Genomic DNA, 26,636 nt, shown 5'->3' with positions numbered 1-26,636 from the left:
ACTGACCGATGGTCCCAACCCTTGAAACAACATGTGTCCATTCCCTCTACGCTGATCCAGCACTTCGTGTTTTATTGCATCCTTCAGGATGCGCTCACAATGGGGTCATTTCTTCAAGAACTAGGGATGATGGTTTGGGACTTCCTCGCTGGAAGGCTAATTTCACCAAATGCTCATAAATTTATTAAGAAACGCAAAGGCTTTACAACCACCAGCGATAGTCTGGTTTCTCTGTCTATAAATTGCTGGAATTAGCTCAAATTAATTTACCACGTGATATAGGAATTTGAAATGTTTGAGGGCAATCCCATTCTTTGACACTGTAGTGGGTTAGATCAGTCCGAAGAAGGGTTTCGGCTGGAGTCTGAAGGGTTTCGGCCCGAAACGTCGCCTATTTCCTTCGCTCCATAGATGCTGCTGCACCCGCCGAGTTTCTCCAGCATTTTTGTGTACCTTAGATAATTTACTGATGTGTTATACTGGATGCCCCAACTGAAGACATCTTCATACACACCCCACACTCATCCACAACTAAAGGTCGTCACCTTCCCTGTAGATGTGGCTATGCCATAGTACGAGTGCTTCAAAGGATCACCTTACTTTTCATACATTTAAACTAGAATGCCTTTGATGACAGCAATACAGTCCCCAAGTTAAACCCCGCTTTGCGCTTCCCCTTCTAATCACCCAATGTTGAATGCCACTATCAAAAGAAATCTTATAGGTTTCACAAAGCAATTATCTAGCCAGACATTCCTTATTTGGAAAGAAACAGAAATATTGTTTTAATACAGTGAAAAAATCCACTATGTTAATAATAGTCATTATATCAGTCTCATATTCCAGTGGTGTGAATGTTAACCTGCACAAATTATAGCAAGATCATTTTTCAATGGCAACAAGCCAATACTAATAACGGAGATTTAAAAAAAATGTTCTAGTTTTATTTTAATTGCCTTGTAAGATCGGTACATACTTGCAGTTTAGTTGCCTCCTTAATTGATAAATAAAACACTAGGTTAGAACTTCAGATGGAGCTTATTTGTATCTGGTTCACTTCTGCTTCCTTTAAAAATAATTGACCCATGAGGATTCACAACTGGAATCCTCCTGCCAAGTAAACTGCAGACATTTTCAATTGTGGACAATTTCTTAACCAGGGTCCCGTTGTCACCAACATTGTTAGCAGAGAGTAAGTTGTACATCTGACCACTTTTCCCATTTCTATAGCTTTGTGGAACCGCAGGGTAGATTTGATACTCCAATCCCCACATTGGACCACATTCAAATAACGTTTTCTGTAAAGACACACTGAATGACAAATGCAAGGCAGCAAATTAAAACAAAAGTCACAAAAATATTCTGCACCATTAAATAAACTACTCTCACCAATACAAGAAGATACCTCACATTTCTAAATAAATGTACAGACTCCAATTCTTATTGACTTTTGTAAACATTCTCTTCTTCCTCTTCGGAGATTCATACGCTGGTTTCAGGTGTCGGCACGATTTCCCCATTTTCTTCCGTGTCGCTTTTCAGGAACTGTTCCACTTCCACGGATTCCACAGTTCCCTGCTCTTGGTCCAGCTCCCCTGGCCTCGCCTCTTGCACAGCTTCCTTCGGCTCAGTCTCAGGTGGTTTAGCTTTCCCACTTATGCAGAAAAAGTTTCCGATAACCAGTATCAGGGACGAGAGGACCACCTCGGAGCCAGCCAAGTAAAAAACATACCTGTAAACATTGGTATAATCCAACAGTTTCCCTGTAACAGGTACAAGTGCAAAAGAAAAATCAATACCTTCGTCACACAAAACCCAGCATTCATGCAAGCAAACAGCTCAAGCAAAAACAGTTTTCCCCACATGGTTAAAGCAGATTGTCGAGATCATTCTCAGCAACGTATAACACTACAGCACAAAAACAGGTCTTTAGCCCAATGTTTGTGTCAAACATGATGCCTAGCTGAATGGAGTTCTTCTGCCTGCACATAATCCATATCTCTCCGTTCTCTGCATATCCATGTGCCTCTTAAACAGCGCTATCGTATCTGCCTCCACCTCCACCACTGGCAGTGTCCCAGGCCTCGCCACCTCCTGGGTGTAAAAACTTGCCCTGCCTATTCCATTCAACTTTCCCTCGCACCCGATTGTTATGCCCTCTGATGCTGGGGGAAAAGGTTCTGACTGTCTATCCTACCTATGCCACTCATAATTTTAAATACTTCTAACAAATCTCCACTCAACCTCCAATGTTCCAGATCCAATGTTCCAGAGAAAACAACCTCAAGTTTATCCAACCTCTCCCTGTAGTTGAAAGCCTCTAATCCAGGCAGCATTCTGATAGACCTCCTCTGCATCCCCTCCAAAGCTTCCACACCTTATCTGTAATGAGGCCAACAGGACTGCACACAATATTCCAATTGCAGCCCAACCAAATTCCTATAGAGTTGCATCATGACTTCCTGACTCTTACTCAATGCTCCTAGCAATGAAAGCAAGCATTCCATATCCCACCTTTACCACCCTTACTTGTGTTGCCACCATAGTGACCGATGAACTTGGACTCCAAGATCCCTCTGCAATCAATGCCTGCAACGGTTTTGCCATTAACTGTATACTCCCTCCTTACATTCAACCTCCCAGTTTGCAACACCTTGCACTTCCCCAGGTTAAACCCCATCTGCCATTTCTCCACCTATTCTGCAGCTGGTCTATATCCCTCTTTTTCTTCTGACTGCCTTCCTCATTGTCTGCAACTCCACCGCATCTAGCCTTCCCAGTCTTTGCTTTTGCTTCTGGTATCTCCACTCCTGATGGCTCTGGTGAATAGACTCACTGGAATCACATTTATGATTCTTCCTTCCTTTCTCCCCCCTGCCCCCCATTTGTGGCATTGAAACATTTTGTTCAATTTCCCCCCCACCCCCACCCACCTTTGTTTCTTGTTAATGTTGTAGTGAACACGCTCGCACATGTACTTACCAGCACCTGGTGGGCCTACCAACACGGCCATTGCTTCCATCAACAACACCAGTCCAATCGCACTGGGGAACTTCTGGGTTCCAACAATGGTCATCAACACCTCGAACTGCAGGGCCCCCACCATTCCATAGGACATTCCAAAGAAAATACAGAACACTGTCAGTCCGGCATAATCGTGAGCAAAGGAGCCGCCCAAATCAGTGATCCCGTTGAAGATCATTGCAAAGCCAAAGAAATATACACATCGGGGGCGCATGAATTTTGTACCCGCGAGAATACCACAGAGAGGGCGGGCGAAAATGTCCACGAATCCCAAGATGGATAACAAGAAAGCAGCGTCTGTGTCTGGTATTCCCAAGTCTTTTGCATAGTTTACGACGAAGACAGGAGGAACAAAGAGTCCAAAGACCATGACGGTTGCCGCGATGGTGTAAATGAGAAAACCTCGGTTCTTGAAAACAGAGCAATCCAGCAGCTGCAGTTTGTGCTTCTTCACTGGTGTCTCCTTCTCCTCTTTCAGCTTGGCTTTCTCTTTGCCGCTTGGCCGCAGTGGTCTCATCAGAGCTGCACAGGCACAGCAGTTGAGCAGCAGACCCCCAAAGATGAGGAAGCCACCTCGCCACCCGTACGTCTTGATCAGTACTTGGCCCAACGGTGAGAGGGTACACAGAAACACCGGGCTCCCAGCTGCAGTCAGGCCATTAGCTAACGGCCGTCGCTTGTCAAAGTAGCGGTTTATCATGATGAGAGATGGTTGAAAGTTCAAGGCCAGACCCAGACCTGGGAGAAAAAACAAGTTTAGTTTAGTTTTAGTTTCGAGCATGGAAGCTTCAGCCCACTGAGTCAACGCCGACCATCGATCACCTGTTCACACTAGTTCTGTGTTATCCCACTTCCTCATCCACTCCCTACGCACTAGGAACAATTTACAGCCAATTAATCTACAAACCCGCACGTCTTTACAATGTGGGAAGGAAACTAGAGCACCCGGAGGAAACCCACAGTCACAGGGAGAATGGGCAAACTCCACACAGACAGCACCAGAGGTCAGGATCAAACCCGAGTCTCTGGCACTTTGGGGCAGCAGCACTACCCATTGCATCACTGTACCACCTTTGATTACTTATTTTAGGGTAATCAGGAGAGATTATTCACAATGAAATGAAATCAGTTTCATTTTAAGCAAGCATACATGGATGCAGATATATTAAATATCATAGTATATCTCCCCCTAAATCTTTCCTGCGAGTTCAAATCCTCATTTTCATTCTATATTGATCTTTAGTGAAAAGATGATCAATAAGAAATTGGAATTTGGTTGATTGGCTGGATACAGTTGCTCTGCCGCCTGTACAAACACTAACGGCATCGTCAACTCTAACTAGACAACTGGGCCCAGTGCAGGCTATTTTTACAACCTTCCACACGAGAATTGAAATGCGCAAGGGCACTGGAGTTTGGAGCCAATGGCAAACTCACTGCACCGATCAAGATATCTCTGCAGACAAGGAACTGCAGATGTTGGTTTACAAAAAAAACATAATACTGGAATATTCAAGAAGGAACTGCAGATGCTGGAAAATCGAAGGTACACAAAAATGCTGGAGAAACTCAGCGGGTGCAGCAGCATCTATGGAGCGAAGGAAATAGGCAACGTTTCGGGCCGAAACCCTTCTTCCTCTGTCAAAAGTGAAGAAGGATTTTGGCCTGAAACGTTGCCTATTTCCTTCGCTCATTAGATGCTGCTGCACCCGCTGAGTTTCTCCAACATTTTTGTGTATAATACTGGAGTAACTCAGGTCAGGCAGCATTTCTGGAGGACGTGAATTGGTGATGTTCCAGGTCTAGATACTTCCTCGGACTGATGAGTAGTGGGGAGAAAGCTGGAAGAGGTAGGTGGGGTGGGACAAAGACTAGCAAGTGATAGCCAGATACCAGCAAGGAAGAGTATGATTGGCAGATGGATTGGAAAAAGGCCAGTGATGAAAAGATAAAAAGGTGCGAGGCAAGGAAAGGGGGACTGAAATGTGAAGCCAGAGTGGGTGGATGGGGATATTAGGAGAAATTAATGTTGTCTAGGTGGGAAACAGGGAAGGTGGGGAAGGGGGGGGCTGATTGGGATGTTACATAAAATTGGAGAATTCATTGTTCATACTGTTGGGTTGTAAGCTACCCAAGGAAGGTTAATTTGACATTATCATAGATGAAGTAGTGTTGTAGATGTGTGTGATTCTTGGTCCCAGTGACACGGTGGCAAGTGGACAATAACAAGATTTTACCTTCCAAATGAAAAGGTGACAATTTGCCCGACTTAATTTGCACTAAATGTTATTCCCTTTATCTGTATACAGTGGACAGCTTGATTGCAATTGTGTATAGTCTTCCCGCATGCAACAAAAGTCACGATAACTCTGTACATGTGACAATAAACGATAGACTAAATGCTGGAGTAACTCAGTGGGTCAGGGCAGAATCTCTGGAGAAAAGGAGTAGGCAAGGTCTCGTGTCTGAACCCTTCTTTAGTCTGGCTGACCCACAAAGTTACTGCAGCATTTTGTGTCTATAATCTACCACAGTAGTGGTCAGATCTACGATCACCATTTCAGGTCAGCAATGAACTTACGAACCATTCCCTACAGATGTTCCTCAACCTTTCCCAAGTGGCCCAGATCGGATTTCTAACATCCATGTATATAGCCGACTTTATTTAAAAAAAATTACATTTTAGCTTTAACAACTCCTTACCAGTCATAACGCCAACTGTAAGGTAGATCTGGATGATGCTGGTGCACATCGACCCCAGGATCATACCCGCTGATGCAAAGAAACCTCCTACCATCATCACAGGACGACAACCAAAGCGATTGACAAGTACACTGGATATCGGTCCTGGTAGAAGGGGAGAAAGGTCAGTCAGGTAAGTTGCATATCTGCAAGTATTTAATTCAGCACAAGTTTGCCTAGCGTAGAAGACTCAAATCAGAGTTAATCTAATCAGTTACATCTCTTCCACTCCGACCAAGAAACCAGTCCCATTTGCCCGTATTTGACTCACATCCCTCTAACGTTCCCCATTCGTATATCTGTTCAAACGTCTTTTAAATGTTGTAATAGGAACTACAGATGCTGGTTTACATAAAATGTCAAAGTGCTGAAGTAACTCAGCCGGTCAGACAGTATCTCTGGAGAACATTGATAGACAACAGCAGTTTGATGAAGGGTCCCAACCCGAAACATCACCTATCCATGTTCTCCAGAGATGCTGCCAGAACCGCTGAGTTACTCCAGCACTTTGTGTCTTCCAAATGTTGTTATTGTAGCCACTCCATCTACCTCCACTGGCAGCTCATTCCATATACCCACCACTCTCGGTGAAAAAAATACCCCTCAAAGATAATTTCCCTTTCCCACGTCAATTCTTGGAAATTGACTTATGCACCATTATGAAAAACAAATTTGTCTTTGGTTCCCATTCACATTATAATTAAAAGAAATGTATTCGAGGTGGACTTTTACATTCACACAGTATCACGGCTGTATCAAGGAAACACGATTTCTCATCCACTCCCTGCACACCAGGGCAAATCTTACAGAGGCCTATTAAATTACAATTCTGCACATATTTGGGATGTGGGAGGAAACCGGAGCACCCAGAGGAGACCTACGTAATCACAGGGTGAACGTGTAAACTCCAGACAGACAGCACATGTGGTTAGGATTGAATCCGGGTCTCAGCCGCTGTGAGGCAGCAGCTCTACCAGCAGCTCTACCAGCTGCACCACTGTGCTACCTGTTTCTCAAAAGAAAAAGGCCTTTCCTCTTTGTTAGTTTTCTCAATTAAAAAAAGACAATAACAATGAAAAGAACAAACTGTTAAGGGCCTGTGCCACTCGGCGATTTTTTTTAGGCAACAATGGAATTTATCCCAGTCAGCACCGGCGACTACCTGCATGACTTGGCCACAACGTGCATGTGAGTGTTAAAGCAGGGGAAGGGAAACGCTATCACTCACTGCACCAGAGTCAAGTGATCACTCACTGCGCCAGGAAGACCTAATCTGAGGAAAGACGTTCTTGCCATAGAGGGAGTACAGAGAAGGTTCACCAGACTGATTCCTGGGATGTCAGGACTTTCATATGAAGACTTGATAGACTCAGTTTGTACTCGCTGGAATTTAGAAGATTGAGGGGGGATCTTATAGAAATGTACAAAATTCTTAAGGGGTTGGACAGGCTAGATGCAGGAAGATTGTTCCCGATGTTGGGGAAGTCCAGAACAAGGGGTCACAGTTTAAGGATAAGGGGGAAATCTTTTAGGACCGAGATGAGGAAAACATTTTTCACACAAAGAGTGGTGAATCTCTGGAATTCTCTGCCACAAAAGGTAGTTGAGGCCAGTTCATTGGCTATATTTAAGTGGGAGTTAGATGTGGCCCTTGTGGCTAAAGGGATCAGGGGGTATGGAGAGAAGGCAGGTACAGGATGCGGAGTGGAGGATCAGCCATGATCATATTGAATGGCGGTGCAGGCTCGAAGGGCCGAATGGCCTACTCCTGCACCTATTTTCTATGTTTCTAAGACCAGCTGCAGACAAAGTTCACTACTTAACCCAAGCTGCAAGCCTCGTGAATTGAGCAAGACATTTAAATCCTCAAATTAATCTAAGCAGTTGCATGCAAATATAGAAAATTATTACATTTTTAATATTTCCCACTTCCCATACTAGCTGCGCACAAATTGTTGCATACACCCACATCCATGCACTCTCTGCCACAGCGACATAGCCTACAAAAGGGAACACCGTCCAGGGTTCTCTAATGAAGTAATATAATACCTCCCTTCTCTTTCCCCTGCCCCTCCCACTACCGTACTCACACATTTCTCCCACTATCTCCTACCCCCCCACCTCATTCACCCTGCTCCCTTCTCCTCAACCATACATTCAACTCCCATAACAGAGTCCCAATTTACCTCATCCCCATTCTTTCTCCTCCCCACCACCCTATCCCCTTCCACCAATATCCCTCCCTCCAGATTCACATTCCACTCCTCTTTTTACTTGGGACGCGTCTCCTTGTCACCTCTAGCCCTTTTCACCCTTACACTACTTCTAATGTACACACGAGGAACAATTTACAGAAGCCAATTATTAACCTATAAACCTGCACGTCTTTGGAACGTGGGCGGAGGCCACAGCAGCCAGAAAAAACCCACGCGGTCACAGGGAGAACGTACAAACTCCGTACAGACAGCGCCCGTAATCAGAATCAATCCCAAGTCTATGGCCCTGTGACACTGCAACTCTATCACTGCATCTCTGTGCTGCCCATATAACTGTTACAATTCTTGGTTGCATGTTACATGCATTATTAAACACTAAAGTAAAAAAATTGCTTCGAATTAAGATTTAGATTGTGAATAAAAGTGAATCACATCCAGTTACTGCCCAGTAAAGACCGACCTGTTCCGTACAACATGGCGAGCACAATGGATGATATCCATGCTGTATCACTGTACCCAATATGGAACTCCTTGATTAGTTCCTTGAAGTAAACGCTGACGGCTTTCGGAAAAGCGTAAGAGAAACCAGTGATGACGAAGCAGCCAACGAGAACAGCCCAGCCCCAGCCACCATCGGGGGCTTCCACTCCTGGACCTTTACCATCTGCTACTACCACACCCATGGTTCAGGACAAAACCTGCAGAGTAAAAGAAGTTGCTGAAAACATTGACAATTCGTTAAATCACACGGCAATTATTGCCCAATGGGTTCAAAGTGAACTATGCCAAAATAGAAAGGATTAAGATAAGCAGTGATAGATATTTGAGAAATATTCCTGTTATTAATGAGCTCGGGCAAGAACTCAGGTACTGAATGAGTTTTCGTTCAAACATACTTTAACATTTAAATTAGTGCTCGAAGCCACATAGAAATTACATGCACTCTCCTGCTCAGAACAGAAATGTTCAGGACACCACCTGGAGAAACGTCACTTCGCTAGGAGTTTGCTACTCTCCCACCAGTTGAGGTGGAAGATCACCCCAAACATTCGCCATATTCAATCAATTAAATGATTTGGATGTGGAACTCGAGCAAAGCACAAACATTAGTCAGTTTATAAAGTGCAAAAAAAAATTTTCCAGAGGTATAAAAGGGCTGTGACGACGGTTCCGTTTTAGTTTATTGACAGTGTGATATTCACGTTGTACATAGAATTTGGATAATTGTTTAAAAACGTATATGTTTGTGTGCGTGCATATATGTATGTATGCATGTGGCTTGTGTATGGATATATGTATGTATACATTTGTGTATGTGTGTATATATTTATGCAGATGAGATCAAGTTTGTGACTTAACTGATGAGTAGCGGAGAAGGGGGAGGCATATACAAGTGTACTTCCTCCTCCGGCTCCTTTTCCAACGCAAGATTTAATTTGTGATGTTTATGACGAGTTATTCAATTTGTGCATAGGTTTATTGTTCATTTCATATTACTGTTATTTTGCTTGTTTTTAACTTTTGTTTGACATGTTCAAAATAAAATATAATATATATACTAATTATACACAGTTAAGGTTCATGACCCAAAACACCACCAGTCCTTCCATTCCCTCAGTCAATGCTGCCTGACCCGCTGAGTTCCTCCAGTTTTTTTCCCCCAGAAATATACAAACATTTTGGATCTGTGTATCCTTGCCTTAATAAAAATATTTACTAGAAATTGTCCATGAAGACCGTGATCACTTTCTGACCCCAGGGTGCAATTATCATGTCGGTGTTGCAATGTACAAAAAATGCGCACACAAATATTTATAATGAAAATGTAATGGCAGCAAATGCTCACTTTAAACTACATTAGAATTGCATTGCGTATCCATGTCCAAGTACACTCCCTCCCTCAAAGTTGTGATTCATTTAACCTGGAGGGGTTTTTTTGCTAATGTTTTCAATGCTCTACTAACTGTATGCACAGTCCTTCCAATTGAAGAAAGGTCTTGACCCGGAAAGTCACCCATTCCTTCTCTCGCGAGGTGCTGCCTGTCCCGCTGAGTTACGCCAGCATTTTGTGTCTATTTCCAATTCCCTGCTTTAGGACTATGTCCGTCCATATCCCCTATTGCCAGTGGACTAACTAATCATTATTCAAAAGTACTGCATTTGCTATGTGTTGCAAGAACTCATCTAGAGCCGGAGAAGAGATGAAGATGCTTCACCCTGTGGCCGCGGGCTTCATGCTGAGAATACAAAGCGGAACACGGCTTTTTCACGTGATCTTTTATGTCGGTGTCTGGGTCAGCTGAAAGACAGTGACTGGGGCTGCTCTCCTGTACAAATTAAGTTCAGCTTTAACAATTGTGAACTCCTTTCCAAGTTTGGCCATGGAAATCAACCTACCCCACAATTTAAAATTCATTAAGAGGACAGGTACATGGATAGGAAAGGTTTGGGGACATTGGGCTGGGCACAGGTAAATGGGACTAACCTAGACGGTTGGCAGGGATGAGATGGGCCGAAGGGCCTGTTTGTGTGCTGTATGACTGACATTCTAATTTACAAATAGTTTGAATTATCTACTGAGAGACCATAACTCATCAGTTCGCTTTCAGGAAAAAAATACATCGAACAAATGTGTATAAAGTCCACGTCCAATTTTGCAGAGTACTTCTGACGACAATAGATAATTATTTTTGCACAGAGTTGCACAAGTTGTCAATCATTGTGGGCAAGCTATGATAATTGGAGATGACAGATCGTGGAAACAAGACTGCAATGAGTGACCATTTTATTGCAAAAACAACAATTATAAGCATGGTTAAAATAGATCAGTAATTTATTAGAGTAAAATACTGCTGAACAAAATTGATTAGAGATTTTTTGGATTAGAAAACAAAACAGTTAAGAATTTGGATTTTGTAGCCAAGCATAAGAGTAGAATTTGTTCATCTCATTGTCTAACCTCTAAAAAGAGGAAAATAATGAATGTTCATATCTTGATTTTTCTGTTGGGAGAACATGTAAACCCCGGAGTTGTACAGAATAGAAACAGGCCCTTTGGTCCAACTCGCCATGCTGATCACAGGAGATTTTAAATGATGCAAGAGGCATGATATTTGGTTAGGAACTTTATAAGCATTGGAATGGCATGCTGCTACACATCATTCATCTCTCAGGCCAGCACATCTTGGAGTCCATATAATGGTGGAGCAGACTACATCTCACCTTGGCTTGAAAGGGGTTCAATGAAGATAACCACTTATAGTTTGGCGCAGACATTGTGGGCTGAAGGGCCTGTTCCTGTGCCCTACGGTTACAAGTTTCGTGTCCCAAAGGAAAAATAGAGTTGTACTACTTTGTGCAACAATCCAATTATCTTGGCACTGCAATATGCTCTGTTGAGTGATTCGGTTAACCTGCTCTGGAGTGCCAGAGATGGAATTGCCATCCACAACAGCAAGGGGTCAGATCTATATTGGGATGCATCCAGACCCTATTCATAGTTAGTGATAACTTGTTATAAAGTGCAGGCACTCGATTGTCACAGATGCCCAGTAGCCAACTTTCAGAATAGCATTAACAAGCAAGTTTGGTTATCTGCAATTAGATCAGTTTATAGATTATAGCATGGAAATAGGCCCTTCGATCCACCAAGTCTGCACTGACCAACAATCACCCATTATAATAGTTCTATCCTACGCACTACGGTCAGTTTACAGAAGACAATTAACCAACAAACCTGCACACCTTTGGAACTTTGGGTACTGACTGGGAATGATCAGCCATGATCACATTGAATGGCGGTGGTGGCTCGAAGGGCCGAATGGTCTACTCCTGCACCTATTGTCTATTGAATGTGGAAGGAATCCCACGTGGTCACAGTGAGAATGTACAAACACTGTACAGACAAGCTCCTGTAGTCAGGATCGACCCGGATCTCTGGCTCTGTAAGGCAGCTGCTCTACCCAAATTGAAGGAATATCTGAATATCAACCATCTGAAAAGCCGCACTCAAGCCACCATTCACTACGCCTTCATGTCAAGATCTATATATAGATCTATATAGATTTAATAAAACTAGCACTCAATAATTCATACATCAAATAAAAATATCCTTATGCTGAAGAGTGGAGTTATTATCAATTATTACAGAGTGCTCTAAGGAGATTTGCTCAGGATCGAAACCTAGCGCAAGTGGGACGTGCTAAACAACAAAGGAGTAAAGTATTCAAAAGGGAACTGCAGATGCTGGAATATCGAAGGTACACAAAATTGCTGGGGAAACTCAGCAGGTGCAGCAGCATCTATGGAGCGAAGGAAATAGGCGACGTTTCAGGCCGAAACCCTTCTTCAGGAGTAAAGTACATTGATTTGGAAAAAAGCTAACTGGTTAAAATTAGGATAGGTTATCACTTCCCTGACAAAACTGCTTTGACCATCAAAGCAGAACCCAACCTTTCTGAACAGTGACAGAATCATAGAGTTATAAGCACAAACCACGTAGTCTAACAGAGCTAGTCCCACTTGCCTGCACCTGACCTATATCCATCCAAACTCTTCCTACCCATGTTCCTGACCAAGTATCGGATAGGCTAAGTATCTCCAGCATTTTCCACATCCTGGTCACATTTCCAGCATCTGCACCTTTCTGCTTTGCATTTCTGAAACACCTCCAGTTACATTCCTGTTCTCCTAGTGTGGGAACAACTAGCTCCGTTCAAACATATTTGAGAGCACAAGGATTCAATGACATGGGAAACTGAGAAACCTGGAGAAAATAGGGCCTGAGGATTTAGCTAGTCCCTGCAGCCATACTCCCCAATCCAGATAATTTAATGAGATTTGAGATGCTGTAACAATTTATTTGCACCTATAGAAGTAACTAATCTAGAAATGTGACAGGATAGTGCAAATACCTTAAACAGTACAGTGTTACTAGCGTGAATCCTGCAAGCTTATCCAACAAAGTATCTCAGATAGAGTCTGCAGAATGAGTTATTCAGCAGTTGAACTTTGAACGCTTGGTTATTGTCAGAGCTCACTGCTTCATCAGAAGGGTGAGCATGTTTGAGTGAAGTTCTGAAAGTTAACCCTGTCATTCACCAAGTGACCTTCATTAACCTTCAGGTTTCACTGCAGAGTTCAAATAGTTTTGTCTTATCAACCTTTATTCTGCAAATGTTATATTTAACTTGTTAATGTTAAAGCTTTCCTGTATTTCTTAATTTAAAAATGAATTAACTGGTGATCCTGGACGTTTTACTACACCAGTTACTACAAGATCACTGCCTTTAAAAAAGAGGCCTTTCTCCGGGCACTCTCAAGGCTGATCAAATTACAGCCACTTTACAATAGATTCCAAGCTCGAGATGAAACAGGAACGGACGTATGAAATATTGAACCTTTCCAATGGCATTCCGACTGTCAAAGTTTGGCAGGACATGTGGACACTTGAAATACATTTTTCATTGTCAGAATAGCTGCACAAACCAGCTGCACATTTAACATTAACCACCCTGACAAAATGGCTTCAAATTCTTCACTGCGTTCAACCTGGCTACCATTCTAAACACGAGTGCAACTTGACAATTTCAACAGTAACTCTGGTTTACAAAAAGATGCTGCAGTAACTCAGTGGGTCCGGCAGTATTTCTGCTGGACACAGATAGGTGACGTTTTGGGCGGGACACTTCTTCAGACTAATTGTGGGGTGGGTGGGGGGGGGTGAAAGTTGGAAAGGTGGTTGGGGCAGGACAAAGCCTGGCAAGTGATAGGTAAATACTGGCGGGGGGGGGGGGTTGGTTCGACAAATGGGTGGATAAAGACTGGAGATAAAAAAAGTTACGCTAATTTAGTGAGTCCACGCTAAACATTTTATCAAGCGACTAGTTAAACTCGGGGGTCATTAGAATAATTTATGTAAATATTTTATCCATATAGTTAGGTGCTGTCAAGCATTTTTAGAGTTAGCAGAATTTTTTGGTTTCGAAAACATGAACATTTAACTTAGTACAAAGCAATCACAGGTTAATAATAAGATTAAATAAAGGTCTTTGTTGTAAACCTATAGCTAGTGATGTTTGTAATCAAGCGTTCAGTTTCAACGGTAGACGTAAAATGCTGGAGTAACTCAAGAGGGTCAGGCAACATATCTGGAGAGAAGGAATGGGTGACGTTTTGGGCTGAGACCCTTTTTCGTTCTGTTTCAACTGCTGAATAACCCATTCTGCATTCAAACAGTCAAAACTGAATATGTTCAAAATAATACAAGCATGAGCAAAAGGCTAAATCCTTTTAAATTTTAATCAAACTGATCTACCAGAAGTGACCCGAAAGGATTCAATGGTTAAGTTCAGGTTAAACTTGATATTATTCCTTAATATTGACTGGGACTGACACAAAGTTAAGGGATTAGATGGGCCTGTTCCATGCTGTACGACTCTATGAAGTGGAACTAGCTCAGCATGCCAATTTAGTTAGCATGGACAAGTTTCCGTGCAGGTACAACTCAATGACTATGATTATCTTGGTCTGCATTCCATGAAGAGAATATGGAAAATGGCAAAGAGAACATTTGGAACTATACCACAACGCGAGGGTATATATAGATCAAGCAAGTAAATAAAACTGGGTCACATTTCTCCTCCAATAAAACACAGTTGGATAATCTAATAGAGATTTTTAATGTGGATTTTGGATAAATAGATGCCATTTGCAGGGAAGAACATAACTCCAGGACATTATTAAAATCTACGTCATCAAGAAATCCCATTGGAAATTCAGAGGAAACTTCTTTATTTGCATTCACACCACTTTTCAAACTTGCTTCCACAGAAAGTGAGAGAAATAGTAGTACAGATCCATGGGGAAGCTGGGCAGACACACGTTGAAAAGAATAGAAGGTTGGGCTGAGAGATTTAAGTGAGCATGGCATCAAAAGCAATAGGAATTTCTCACATGGTGATCACCCAGTTGTCTGATTTATCCCCGGTTTATCTGGGGGAAATACAGAATGAGAGCTAGATGTTCCCCAAATGGAAAAAAAAAAAAATCTAGGCTAGAACAATTCCAAGCAACATCTATGTACCTCCAAGAGGATGCGGTGTGCCACGCAGGTAGAAGCTCGCAGTCAGGCAATCAATTACCTCCGAGAATGTGTGCTGATTATTTGTACAGGAGATCTGAAGAAGGAATACAAGAAAAAAAGTATTTAAATGTATCCATGCTTGAGTGGTACAACATTTAGTAAATTGTCATACAGCATGGAACTCATCCTTTGGCCCAATTCGCCCATGCCAACCAAGTTGCCTCATCGAAGCGAGTCCCATATGCAATATGTTAGTTGACACCGTAGTCCAAATTTTAAAATCTATTTTAAAAACAGCTATAGGGGGGTTGCAGGCAAGGTCATCGGGTCAAAGGGCGTGACGCAGAGCAGCTCAATCCATGTGGAGGACATGGCAGCCTACCTCATACACTGTTAATACACGAAACAAGTACTTTCTTATCTGTTAAAAAACACCAAAATGGTCAATTTTTGCGCTGTAAATAATTGTGGAAATCAGGGTAACTGTGAGAGACATTTATCCCACTTCAGAATTCCAAAAGTGAGGAGAAATTATGGTAGAGAGAAGCGAGGGCCGAAGGGACAACAACAGCTAAAGTGGTTAGCGAACATTGGCCGTGCAGATATCGAGATTGAAAATGGGAAATATCGCTTTTGCTCACTGCATTTCATCAACAGCAAGGCATTATGTGTTTTTTCTTGATTCCTTTGGTATCTAAAAAGTTTCAGAAGTGATAAATCTGGCTGTAAAATTTTAAAAATCACCCATGGTTCTCAGGTGGGTTTTTACATATTTAGATACCGAAGGAATCAAGAAAAAATACAAATAATGCCTTACCGTTGATGAAATGCAGTGAGCAAGCGCCAAAATTCCCAATATTTTCAATCTTGATACCTGCACGGCCAATGTTCATCAACCACTTTAGCTGTCGTTGTCCCTTTACCTGTCGCTTCTCTCTACCATCATTTCTCCTCACTTTTGGAATTCTGAATTAGGATAAATGTCTCTCATTATCCTATTACCGTTACCCCGATTTCCACAATTATTTACAGCGCAAAGATTGACCATTTTGGCGGTTTTTAAACAGGTAAGAACACGTACTATGTTACCTGTTAAAAACCGGCGAAATTATCAAGTTCTGTGTTGTAAATAATTGTGGAGGGTGACTGAGCACTCTGAACCAAATGCTCTAGTATCTTTGCTCTGAACCCAAGTACGGTGTAAGCTGCCAAAGGAGCGCATCCCTCGGGACAGCCCCCCCAGGCTCAGCGTTGGAAAGTAAAGGATGTGTATTGAAATGGTTGGGCACTCAGCTCCGCATAAAAATAGATCATGACGTAGCAGGAATTTTAGCAATCAATCTTGTGGAGGTCACAAAGGAAGGAACAGTTTAAATGGACTCACTATTCACACCACCTTCAGAGCATGCGCCCAAGTGCTTGAAGATACAGAAATCCCTCTTGTACTTTCCATCTCTTCCTCCACATCCCCTCTTGCAAGATCTGAAATCCTTGACAACCCCCCACCCCACTTATTCCCAACATCATCACATTCCTAACTGCTTGTTAGATCAATTTGATTTCTCGCCCTACTGCTGTTCCAACCACAGTGTACCTCTCCTTTAACGAGGTGGGGTGGGTTCAGCATAGGGCAGCTTTAACACAAGTGTAACACTCTACTACTGCGGCTGACATAGATGCTACATTGTCGGTAACAGCACATTGATGAAATGCATAGCATCTGCAAATGGTGGGCTTGGTTAATTATGCATCACAATCCCACTGCTGGTTGCCAGGGGTCATCAAAGTTAGCCATGAGCTGTGGAGCGAGGCCTGCAAATTTATTTGGCACTGACATTTATTACAGATTTTATGGGCAACTACAAATCACGGTGCAAAACAATTTCAGTAAATGACACATATATATGATGCAACTTTAATCACATACTTGATGCATTCGGACTGGAAAATGATCTGATAAATTAGCACTTGTGTATTTCTTATACAATAAGAAATTTCTTTATGCCTCAAATTTCATCTCAGACAAACATTTCGCCCGTTTTCAATACCCGTGAGCTGTGCGCTGCAATAAGAGGATGAGATTTTGAATTGTGTTTCACTAATTGATCCTCACCAGCGATGTTATTTTATTGGGGAGGGGGAGGGGGAAAAAGGATGAAGCACAGGGACCTTTTATTCCCATAGCCTTCCTTCAATTTATCTTCTACCAGCTGCCTTTTGACTTCACCCTTTGTCCTGATTTTACTGCCCTGTGACCTAGGACTGCAAACCATAAAATCCCCAAAGCATCAGCTTATACTGCCCGACACAAGCACAAGATATGCCAAGCCCTTGCAATGTTTCGAAGTCGATTTTAAAGTCTCTGGCCAAATAGCATCACCCTCCAGCTCCCCCACTTTCAGATTGCTCACGCCAGCTATCACAGGTCAGGTCCCTTTACACCTCACATGTGTCGCAAACCATTTTCCTTAAGTGTGCTCACTATCTAACTGCCTTAATTTCATTGACACAAGGAACTGCTGATGTGGTTTACAAAAAAAAAAATGCTGGAGTAACTCGTGGCTGCATCTCTGGACAACACGGATAGCTGATGTTTCAGGTCCGGACCCTAGTCTGAACACAAAACAGTCTTCTACAGTGCTGCCTAACCCGCTGAGTTACTCCAGCACTTTGTATTTTACCATTTCATTGCTTATGTTGTTGCCTCTCTCACTCCTATTGAGACATTCCCTTTGATCTTTCCATCCATCCCCATTCAGATCGGAAACATTATCACTCTTTCCACAGAAGCCACCCAACACCGAGTAACTTTTAACATCTATCCTTTATTTAATTTTCACAAAACTAAGGTCGGTGGGCCAGTAATATCCAATTCTTGCTCTGCCTGACATAGTTTCTTCAGAGAAGCACCCAATTAGGAATTGGCACTTAAGCTTTCAACATTGATGTGACTGCACTTTAACTTTGATTAAACTAACAATACGTATCCATAGTGAGATGTGCCACCATCATTAAAATGGGGCCCCAGCTAGAAAGTAATCTATTTACTAGGGTAAACAAAGCCTTAGTGTGACCAGAATGCTTTTGTGCTCAGTTACCCCTTTTAGCAGCAATTCACGCATTAACAACCGTACACAATATGCTGAAACATTTAACTGCAAAATCTTTTGAATTTCTGAAAAACAAAGCATTAGAAACAGGGCTCATTCAATCAATATTGTCAACCTATACCAAATTCACTCAAAACAGCAATGTTGAACAAATCTCACCCAAATTGCCAATTGCATTCAGTGTAGAACACAGAACAGCACAGGTCCTTCAGCCCACAATGTCATAGTCATACAGCGTGGGAACAGGCCCTTCAGCCCAACTCGCCCACACCAGGCAACAATGTCCCACTTGCCTGCACTTGGTCCATAACCCTCCAAACCTGTCTTATCCATGTACCTGTCCAACTGTTTCTTAAACAATGGGATAGCCCCAGCCTCAATTACCTCCTCTGGCAGCTTGTTCCATACACTCACCACCCTCTGTGTGAAAATGTTACCCCTCCGATTCCTATTAAATCTTTTCCCCTTCACCTTGAACCTATGTCCTCGATTCCCCTACTCTGGGTGAAAGACTCTGGACATCTACCCGATCTATTCCTCTCCTGATTTTATATACCTCTATAAGATCTCCCCTCATCCTTCTCCCCTCAACCTCCTACACTCTATGGAATAGAGACCCAGTCTACTCAACCTCTCTCTATAGCTTACACCCTCTAGTCCTGGCAACATCTTTTCTGAACCCTTTCAAGCTTGACAATATCTTTCCTATAACATGGTGCCCAGAACTGAACACAATATTCTAATGCGGCCTCACCAACATCTTATACAACTGCAACATGACCTCCCAACTTCTATACTCAATACTCTGACTGAAGGCCTAAGTGCCATAAGCCTTTTTGACCACCTTATCTACCTGCGACTCTACCTTCATGGAACCATGCACTTGTACACCTAGATCCATCTGCTCTACAACACTACCCATTTACTGTCTAGGTCCTGTCCTTGTTCGACATCCCAAAATGCACACTTCTCTGCATTAAATTCCATCAACCATTCTTTCGCCCACCTGGTCAATCGATCCCAATCCTGCTGCAATCGTTCACAACCATCTTCACTGTCTGCAAAACCACTCACTTTTGTATCATCAGCATAATCGTGCCCTGTATATTCTCATCCAAATCATTGATGTAGATGACAAACAGCAATGGGCCCAGCACCGAACCCTGTGGCTCACTGGTCACCGGCATCCAGTTGGCGCAGCAACCTTCCACCATTACCCTCTGCTTCCTTCCATGGAGCCAATTTGCAATCCATTCAGCTATCTCTCCTTGGATCCCATGAGATCTAACCTTCCAGAACAGCCTACCATGCAGCACCTTGTCGAACACCTTACTAAAGTCCATGTACACAACATCTACAGCTCTGCCCTCATCAACCTTTTCGATCACATCTTCCAAAAAAAAAAATTTAAAAAAGATTTGTGAGACACGACCTCCCACACACACAAAACCATGCTGACTGTCCCTAATCAGCCCTTGCCTATCCAAATGCCTGTTTATATCCTATCCCTCAGAATACTCTCCAGTAACTTACCAACTACAGATCTTAAGCTCATCGGCCTATAGTTCCCAGCATTTTCCCCGCAGCCCTTCTTGAAAAGAGGCACATTTGCCACCCAACAATCCTCTGGCACCTCTCCTGTATTTAAGGACGACTCATAAATTTCAACCAGGGCTCACGCAATTTCCTCTCTAGTTTCCCGCAACGTCCTCGGATGTATCTGGTCAGGCCCCGGAGGTTTGTCAACCTTAAAAAACGACAGTGCCTTCAGTATTTCCTCAATGGTAACCCTGACTGCTCTCATGACACTTCCAGTGATTGCTCCAATATCCTCCGTCCTACTGTCTTTCTCCTCGATAAATACTCGTTGAGGACCTTGCCCATCTCCTGTGGCTCCACACAGAGGTGACCGCTTTTATTCCTGAGAAGTCCCACTCCCTCTCTCTAGTTACCCTTTTCCCCTTAATGTATTTGCAGTGGGCAGGTGCTATAGACCTGCACGGGAAGGTAGACGCTCCCGCCCCCATGAGTCTCGGGCAGATGGGGCTCGTAGGCCTGGGAAGGCGGGTCCATCTAGGAGAGGGAAAACTCGGATTTAAAACCTCCACTGCCTTGTGGCCATATCCAGTCATGGAAAAGGCTCCTGGAGTAAACCTCAAGAAAATCCGGAGTCGGAGCCCCCAAGGCAGTTCGCCGTTGTCTACAATCTCGCTCTGGCAGCACCTGCGACGGCGCTGGTGTCAAACTGTAACGGCCCTGCTGTTCCTTTGGATCAATCAGTGACGTGGAGAGGGGTGACGTGCTGCATGGGCAACAGCCCATCCTTCATATGCCTAGCCTCGCCCAGGCTTGCATCCGACCAGGATGCATCACCCATGGTCAGTCATGACCGAAGGGGGCCTACTGTTACTATTTATAAAATCTTTTGGGATTGTCTTTTATGCTATCTCCTGGCCCCTTTTTGCCCATCTGATCTGTTTTTTCAGTTTGCTCCTTGGTTCCCAAAACTCCTCCAGGGATACATTTCATCCCAGCTATCTATGCCTGTTCCATGCATCCTTCTAGTTTTTGACTAACGTCTCAATTTCCCTCATCAGCCAAGCCTCCTTACGTTTGCCTGCTTTGCCCTTCACTCTAACAGGGACGTACACATCCCGACCTCTCTTCTGTACTTTTAAAAACATCCCACTTGGCCGATGTTCCTTTTCCCTCAAATAACCTGCTCCAGTCAACTTGAGTGAGACCTTCTCTCATACCCTCAAAGTCAATCAATTAATCAGTTTTATTCATCACATACACAACAAAGTGGAGTGAAATGAATTTGCCAGCAGTGGTACAATCAAAAAAGAACACACAATAGACAATAAAATTTAACACAAACATCCACCACAGCATTCTTCACTGTAGTCGAAGGCACAAACTACAGTCAGTCCTCCTCCATTGTTCTCCCGTGGTCAGAGCCATAAGCCTCGCCGCTGCGGGCAGCCGGATGTACAGGCCCTCTCGTCGGGATGGTAAGTCCCGAATCGGTGCTTCCCTACCGGAGATCACAGCTTCAGGATGTTGTAGGCTGCAGGCCGGAGCTCTTCTCTGGCTGTCCCCAGCAAGGGAACCCAGGCTCCAGATGTTAAGTTCACGCCGCGCCTTCAGGATGTTATCGGCCACGGGCCGGCGGTCGGAGCTCTTCTCCAACGATCCCTAGCGAGGGGTCCCAGGCTCTAGATTCCGCTCCCGCAGCTAGAAGCTCTGCAGACCACGGCTTCAGGATGTTATAAGCCAGGGGCCAGCGATCGGAGCACTCCTTTCTGGCGACCCCGGCAAGGGCTCGCCTGCTCCGCGATGAGAAATCCACACTGCTCCGCTGCTGAAAATCCGGTCCCGACTCCGGGAAAGGCCGCACCAATCCATGGTGTTAGGCCGCGAGGGAGGAGACATGGAAAAAGTCGCCTCTCGTGGAGGAGGCGACCAAAAGCGGTTCCCCCTTACAATACACACCAAGGGACATTAAAACACACATTTGGACACACTAAAAAAAAAATAGTAGAAATGACAAACATGCTGCTGGCAGGGCAGCCGACTCACAGCGCCCCTGCCGACCAAAAGCCAGTGGCCTTAACACATGGACCCTCTCCGTCCCGATCCATATCCATCTTAAACCTAATCGAACTGTGGTCACTGGTCCCAAAACACACTTCACACACACTTCATTAACTTGCCTTTCCCAATTTCTGAATACTAGATCCAGCGTTGTACTTTAAACGTGTGGGGTCCTCCACATACTGTTTAAGAAAACTCTCTTGAACACTTTTGAGGAATTGCACCCCATCTAAACCCTTCATGCTTTGATTTTTCCAGTCTATATTGGGAATGTTGAAATCCCCTACTAACCTTATTTGACCTGCAGCTCTCTGCAATCTCCCAGCACATTTGCTCTTCTAATTCCCATTGACTATTTGGGGGTCTGTAGTACACCCCTAACAAGGTGATCATCCCTTTCTTGTTCTTCAGCTCCACCCATATAGCCTCACTGGACAAACCGTCCGTAATGTCACCTCTGAACACAGCCGTGATATCCTCCTTAACCAATAATGCAACCCCTCTCCTCCTGTTTGTGCCAAACATAAAGGCAAGTTAAACTAATCTCCTCTGCCTGCACGTGATCCATATCTCTCTATTCCCTGCATATCCATGTGCCGAACTAAAGGCCTCAAAAGCATCTATTGTATCTGCCTCCACCTCTGGCAATGTGTTCCAGGCGCCCATTACCCTCTGTAATTTTATTTAGCGAATGCAACGTCCTTTAGCCAAGCAGTTGCCTCTTGATCTGCTGTATGAAGGGTGACAAGTCCTCCTTTGAGTCTTTGTTGAGGGCATGCTTCAATGATGTGTTGCATTGTTTGCTGCTCTCCACAAGCACACCGTGGGGTTGGACTGCTGCCCCATTTGTGAAGGCTGGCCAAGCAGGGGCCATGTCCAGTCCTGAATCTATTCAGCGTCGTCCACTGCTTCCATGGGAGATTGGTGCCAGGGACCGGTAGGGTGGGGTCTGACACCAGATGTTTATTTGGGACGTCCTTGGACTCCCTTTTTCCAAGCTGATTGGATGGTGAAATCAGCTGGTGGTGGGTTCTTCCAAATTGGTCGTCTGGATGGAAGTCGAGCAGTGGGTGGGTTGAAGATGTCCATGTGAATTGGCAGGTGAGGGGGGTTTTTGGTCTTTTGGAGCATCCTTTGAGTGAGGACTACTCGCCGGATGTGTGGAGGGGCTATGTTGGATAGGACAGGGAGCTAGGGGAGTGGTGTTGAGCGGATTGTTCCTGTAATGATCCTCATTGTTGAGTTCAATTGGGTGTCCACATGGTGTGTGTGGGATGACCTGGACCAAACAGGGGCACAATATTCGGCTGAAGAAAATGCAAGGGCTAGTGCTAGTAAACCCTCTGTAATAAAACGTCCCCACACATTTCCCTTAAGCTTTGCCCCTCTTACTATAAAGCTATGCTTTTCAGTCTTTGACATCCTCATCATAAATGTTGCAAGTGAGGGTAGTAGACTTGAAATGCTTTCTCTATTTCCCCCCCTCCAGCCAAATCAAGCACAACCAGATTATTCCCACCATCTTCTCTTCTGAAATCCTGTTTGCGCTCCTTGTTTTTCCATGACAGGAATAAGCATTTCCAAGATAACCATGTTTCTGTCAGCACCAAGCTCGAAGAGAATTCTGACACAGGCTAGCATTTGCAAGCTTCTTGCTCTTTCTCTTTAGTAACACTGGAAGTATCTTCATGTGCTAGTTTTACCACTGCTAAGATGGTGTTACCAAACCAATTGAAAAAGCAACATAAATTCAACCAGTTTACCTCGTATGCAAATCAGATTTCCCAAACTCAGACACTAGTTTGAAAATCAATCTCTCTTTTGCACCCTCCCCACAGAGCCATGGTGTCTGACTGAAATAACAAGCTTGATGCATTCATGACAAACCTGACCATTTAAGGACAATCTTCCAGCAGAAATCATCCAGTTTCAACACCAAGTCACATTAAATGTTTCATGTAAAAAATAGACTTTAACAACCAGACAAATAAAATGGTCTGATTAAATAAGGGCTTGGGGGAGGGGGAGGGGGGTCTGATTAAATACAACGGTGCCAGTTTATTACTTATGTTAATCACCTCAAACATTTTTTTAAAATACACCAATTGCACTAAGATTTTAAATCTCTGATAAACTACGACAGAAATACTTCGTATTAAACTGTAAACTGGTCGGTGCCACTTCAAGCCCAACATCCAACCAGGTTTGTATTGTTGCCAAATGGAGCAAAAAAAAATGGGAGCAAAATAATTAAATCCCCTTGGCTCAGAGTGTCGGCTAACGGCACGGAGTGATTTGGACAGAGGGACAGGGAAAAAAGGTCAAGAGTGTAAATTACCTAATCCACAACTGACTTAGGCTGTATGCACGTACTCCACGACTGCAATACAATCAAACCAAGCCACAGCCGCACAGTAGACACTGTTTTTACAGGGAAACCACAAGCCCCGTCTCAGTCAATCCTTCCAACTAATTAGACCTCGTGATGCGAATGTCGCCCGATTGGTGTAAGTCCCCGTTTTCTTTACGTTTGATCAACAGGTTGTACTAGTATAATTTTAAATAGAAAACGTAGTAAATTCATCTTGAAAGGGGGTGGGAGAGAGCGGAAACATTTGACTGTGTGTGTGTGTGTATATAAAAGCAAGTCGCTTTAGAAAAGGCACTGTATTCCACTCCTCTCCTTACCCTATCGCCGTCCCATTCTTTAGCCACTGAAACACTCCCCTGGCCCCCACTTTTCCCCCCCAGGTATGACTGAAACCAACAACGTGTAGGGCGAAATTATTTCGGTGGGTGTTAATTGTTGAGTCCTGGGCGCTTTTGGAATGCAGTGTTGGACCCCGGTGATCAGGTATCTGGTGAGGTGGGGGGAGAAAGACACAGTGGGAGGGGAAGTAGGTGAAACACAACATCGCTCCACCGCAGGAGGACGTGAGAGACGTGATTCAAGTCCACGCCTGGGTGCAGCCGGCCACACAATGGGGATGGTCACCGGATGTCCATAGGGAGTGGGCAGAAGGCTCTGGCCCCCCTACAACCGCACACTGAACATCCCTCAAGTCAACAACCTGGAATATTTTAACTCATTAAATAAACGTGGCCATTTATCTCCGGCGCGCAAACACACACACACAGCCCGATCTTAATCTGTCCTAAAAACAAGCAGAAGTTGACTACTAAGTTTCTTTAACGCAAATTACCATTCCTGGAATTTTACCAAATAGAAATCCCCGCCCCGGGACGCTACATCCTAGGGGCAAGAATACATTGTTTGACCGGATAAAATATTAGGGGGCTACATATTCTAGCATCTAATTTAGTTAGTATCAGTTGGACACCGGATGCCCAGAAGTAATGGCAAGGCAGTGCATTTTCTGGCGCAAAATGGAGCAGACGTTATTTAAATGAAGGTTAAGCAATTGATGTATTTCAACTGCAACACTTGATTTGCGTTGAAGGGCGGCCGGGTGTTCTGCTAATAGATAATTCAGCGCATGAGGAAAGAACGATAGGTGCACGCAGAGAGAGTAGGTGAGTCAGTTAGTCGAGCAAGGTTGAAAGCGGGGAAATCCATGAAGGCAAAGGGGGTTATGGTGGAGATGACGAAATTCAATGAAATAAATGAGCGCTGCAGGGAATGTCCCTTTCCACGCCGCTTGTATTTCTCCCCATCTCTAACCCCTCGGACACGGGCAGATCGCTCTCACCGCACTCAACCCTCGCCTCCATCGTCATTTGCCGCTCGCATGTACGCTCTACGTTTTGTCACCGTCCTCCCTCCCAAATAAACACACATTTTCAAATTTGAAAAAGGCACACATACGTACTCTGAATACAAGCAGCAACAGACATTTAGTTTAGGTATCTTTGTTTCCTGAACCCACAGCCAGCCTTAAATTCGTGCCTGAAACAGGCATGTAATCTAATTCTCTGCCAATAAGTGTCCCAAGCAAACTCAGATTATACGATTAAACTGAGAATATTCAACATCCCCACCAATATATTCACGATAGAGTTGCAAAAGTGATATCTCTTTAAATTTGTATATTCAGTACATCTCCTTAAATGTATATCCCCTATGCTGCTCTGAATTATAAAATAGGTGTTCATTTGGCCTGGCCGGGCCAGCTCTTGTGCTGTGATCCTTACCTTGCTGGAATCCCTGGTCACTCGTGTTGAACCCCGAGGCTTTGGAGATGCTGCGCTTTTAATCTCACCGCTGCATGTGCGTCACCCTTGGTCCTCCCAGCCGGCTCCGCCTGGTCCTAAAGACCGGATGCCGACTGCTCCTCCGCTCTTTGTGGATATCCAAGTCCTTGCATTGAAATTGGGATTTGCTGATAAACGAACAAAACAAAAAGTAAATAAATAAATAAACGTGTTTTTAAGGTAGACACAAATGCTGGAGAAACTCAGCGGGTGAGGCTGCATCTATGGAGCGAAGGGTCGACACCCTTCTTCAGAAATAAACAAGGTGTTTAAAACGAGGGCGGCACAGTGCGAAAACCGCAGAGTTGCTACCTCGGATTGCCGGAGACCACGGTTCGATCCAGACCGCGGGCACTCTGTGTGGAGTTTGCACATTCTCCTGCACCTCAAATACTTTTTAGCTTTAGTGTATTTTATTGTCACGTGTACCTACCGAGTTACAGTGAAAAGCTTTTGTTGCGTGTTAACCAGTCAGCAGAAAGACAATACATGATTACAATGGAGCCATTCGCTGTGTATAGATACACGATAATGGGAATAACGTGAATGATGTTTAGTGCAAGATAAGCCAGTAAAATCCAATCAAAGATCCGAGGGTCTCCAGTGAGGTAGATAGTTCAGGACTGCTCTCTAGTTGTGATAGGATGGTTC

General features: G+C 43.9%; 2 protein-coding genes across 5 annotated transcripts in view; one reads left to right on the top strand and one right to left on the bottom strand.

The window, feature by feature from the left end:
• Positions 1-7,300, top strand: part of LOC116988104 — a 30,965-nt gene extending 23,665 nt beyond the window's left edge. Inside the window, exon 9 of the mRNA XM_033044581.1 lies at positions 7,263-7,300. The gene's annotated coding sequence lies outside the window, so the exon portion shown is untranslated. The remainder of the gene's footprint in view (positions 1-7,262) is intronic.
• Positions 758-26,108, bottom strand: slc16a3 (solute carrier family 16 member 3). 4 transcript variants are annotated; one of them, XM_033044577.1, is made up of 6 exons: positions 25,926-26,108; positions 15,067-15,160; positions 8,443-8,680; positions 5,728-5,871; positions 2,983-3,762; positions 758-1,763 (listed from the first exon to the last, which is right to left on the bottom strand). In XM_033044577.1, the coding sequence occupies exons 3-6, from the start codon at positions 8,663-8,665 to the stop codon at positions 1,483-1,485; spliced, it is 1,428 nt and encodes a 475-aa protein (XP_032900468.1). In that variant the 5' UTR covers positions 8,666-8,680; positions 15,067-15,160; positions 25,926-26,108; the 3' UTR covers positions 758-1,482. The 4 variants fall into 4 exon arrangements, with proteins under 4 accessions (XP_032900468.1, XP_032900470.1, XP_032900469.1 ...); XM_033044579.1 differs by lacking the exon at positions 25,926-26,108 and adding an exon at positions 24,462-24,480; XM_033044578.1 differs by lacking the exon at positions 25,926-26,108 and adding an exon at positions 24,112-24,176.
• Positions 26,109-26,636: the final 528 nt, after the last annotated feature.

Source organism: Amblyraja radiata, chromosome 26 (assembly GCF_010909765.2).
Source record: "Amblyraja radiata isolate CabotCenter1 chromosome 26, sAmbRad1.1.pri, whole genome shotgun sequence".
In the NCBI taxonomy this organism is placed as follows: domain Eukaryota; kingdom Metazoa; phylum Chordata; class Chondrichthyes; order Rajiformes; family Rajidae; genus Amblyraja; species Amblyraja radiata.
This window is presented reverse-complemented; position numbering and strand designations above follow the sequence as displayed.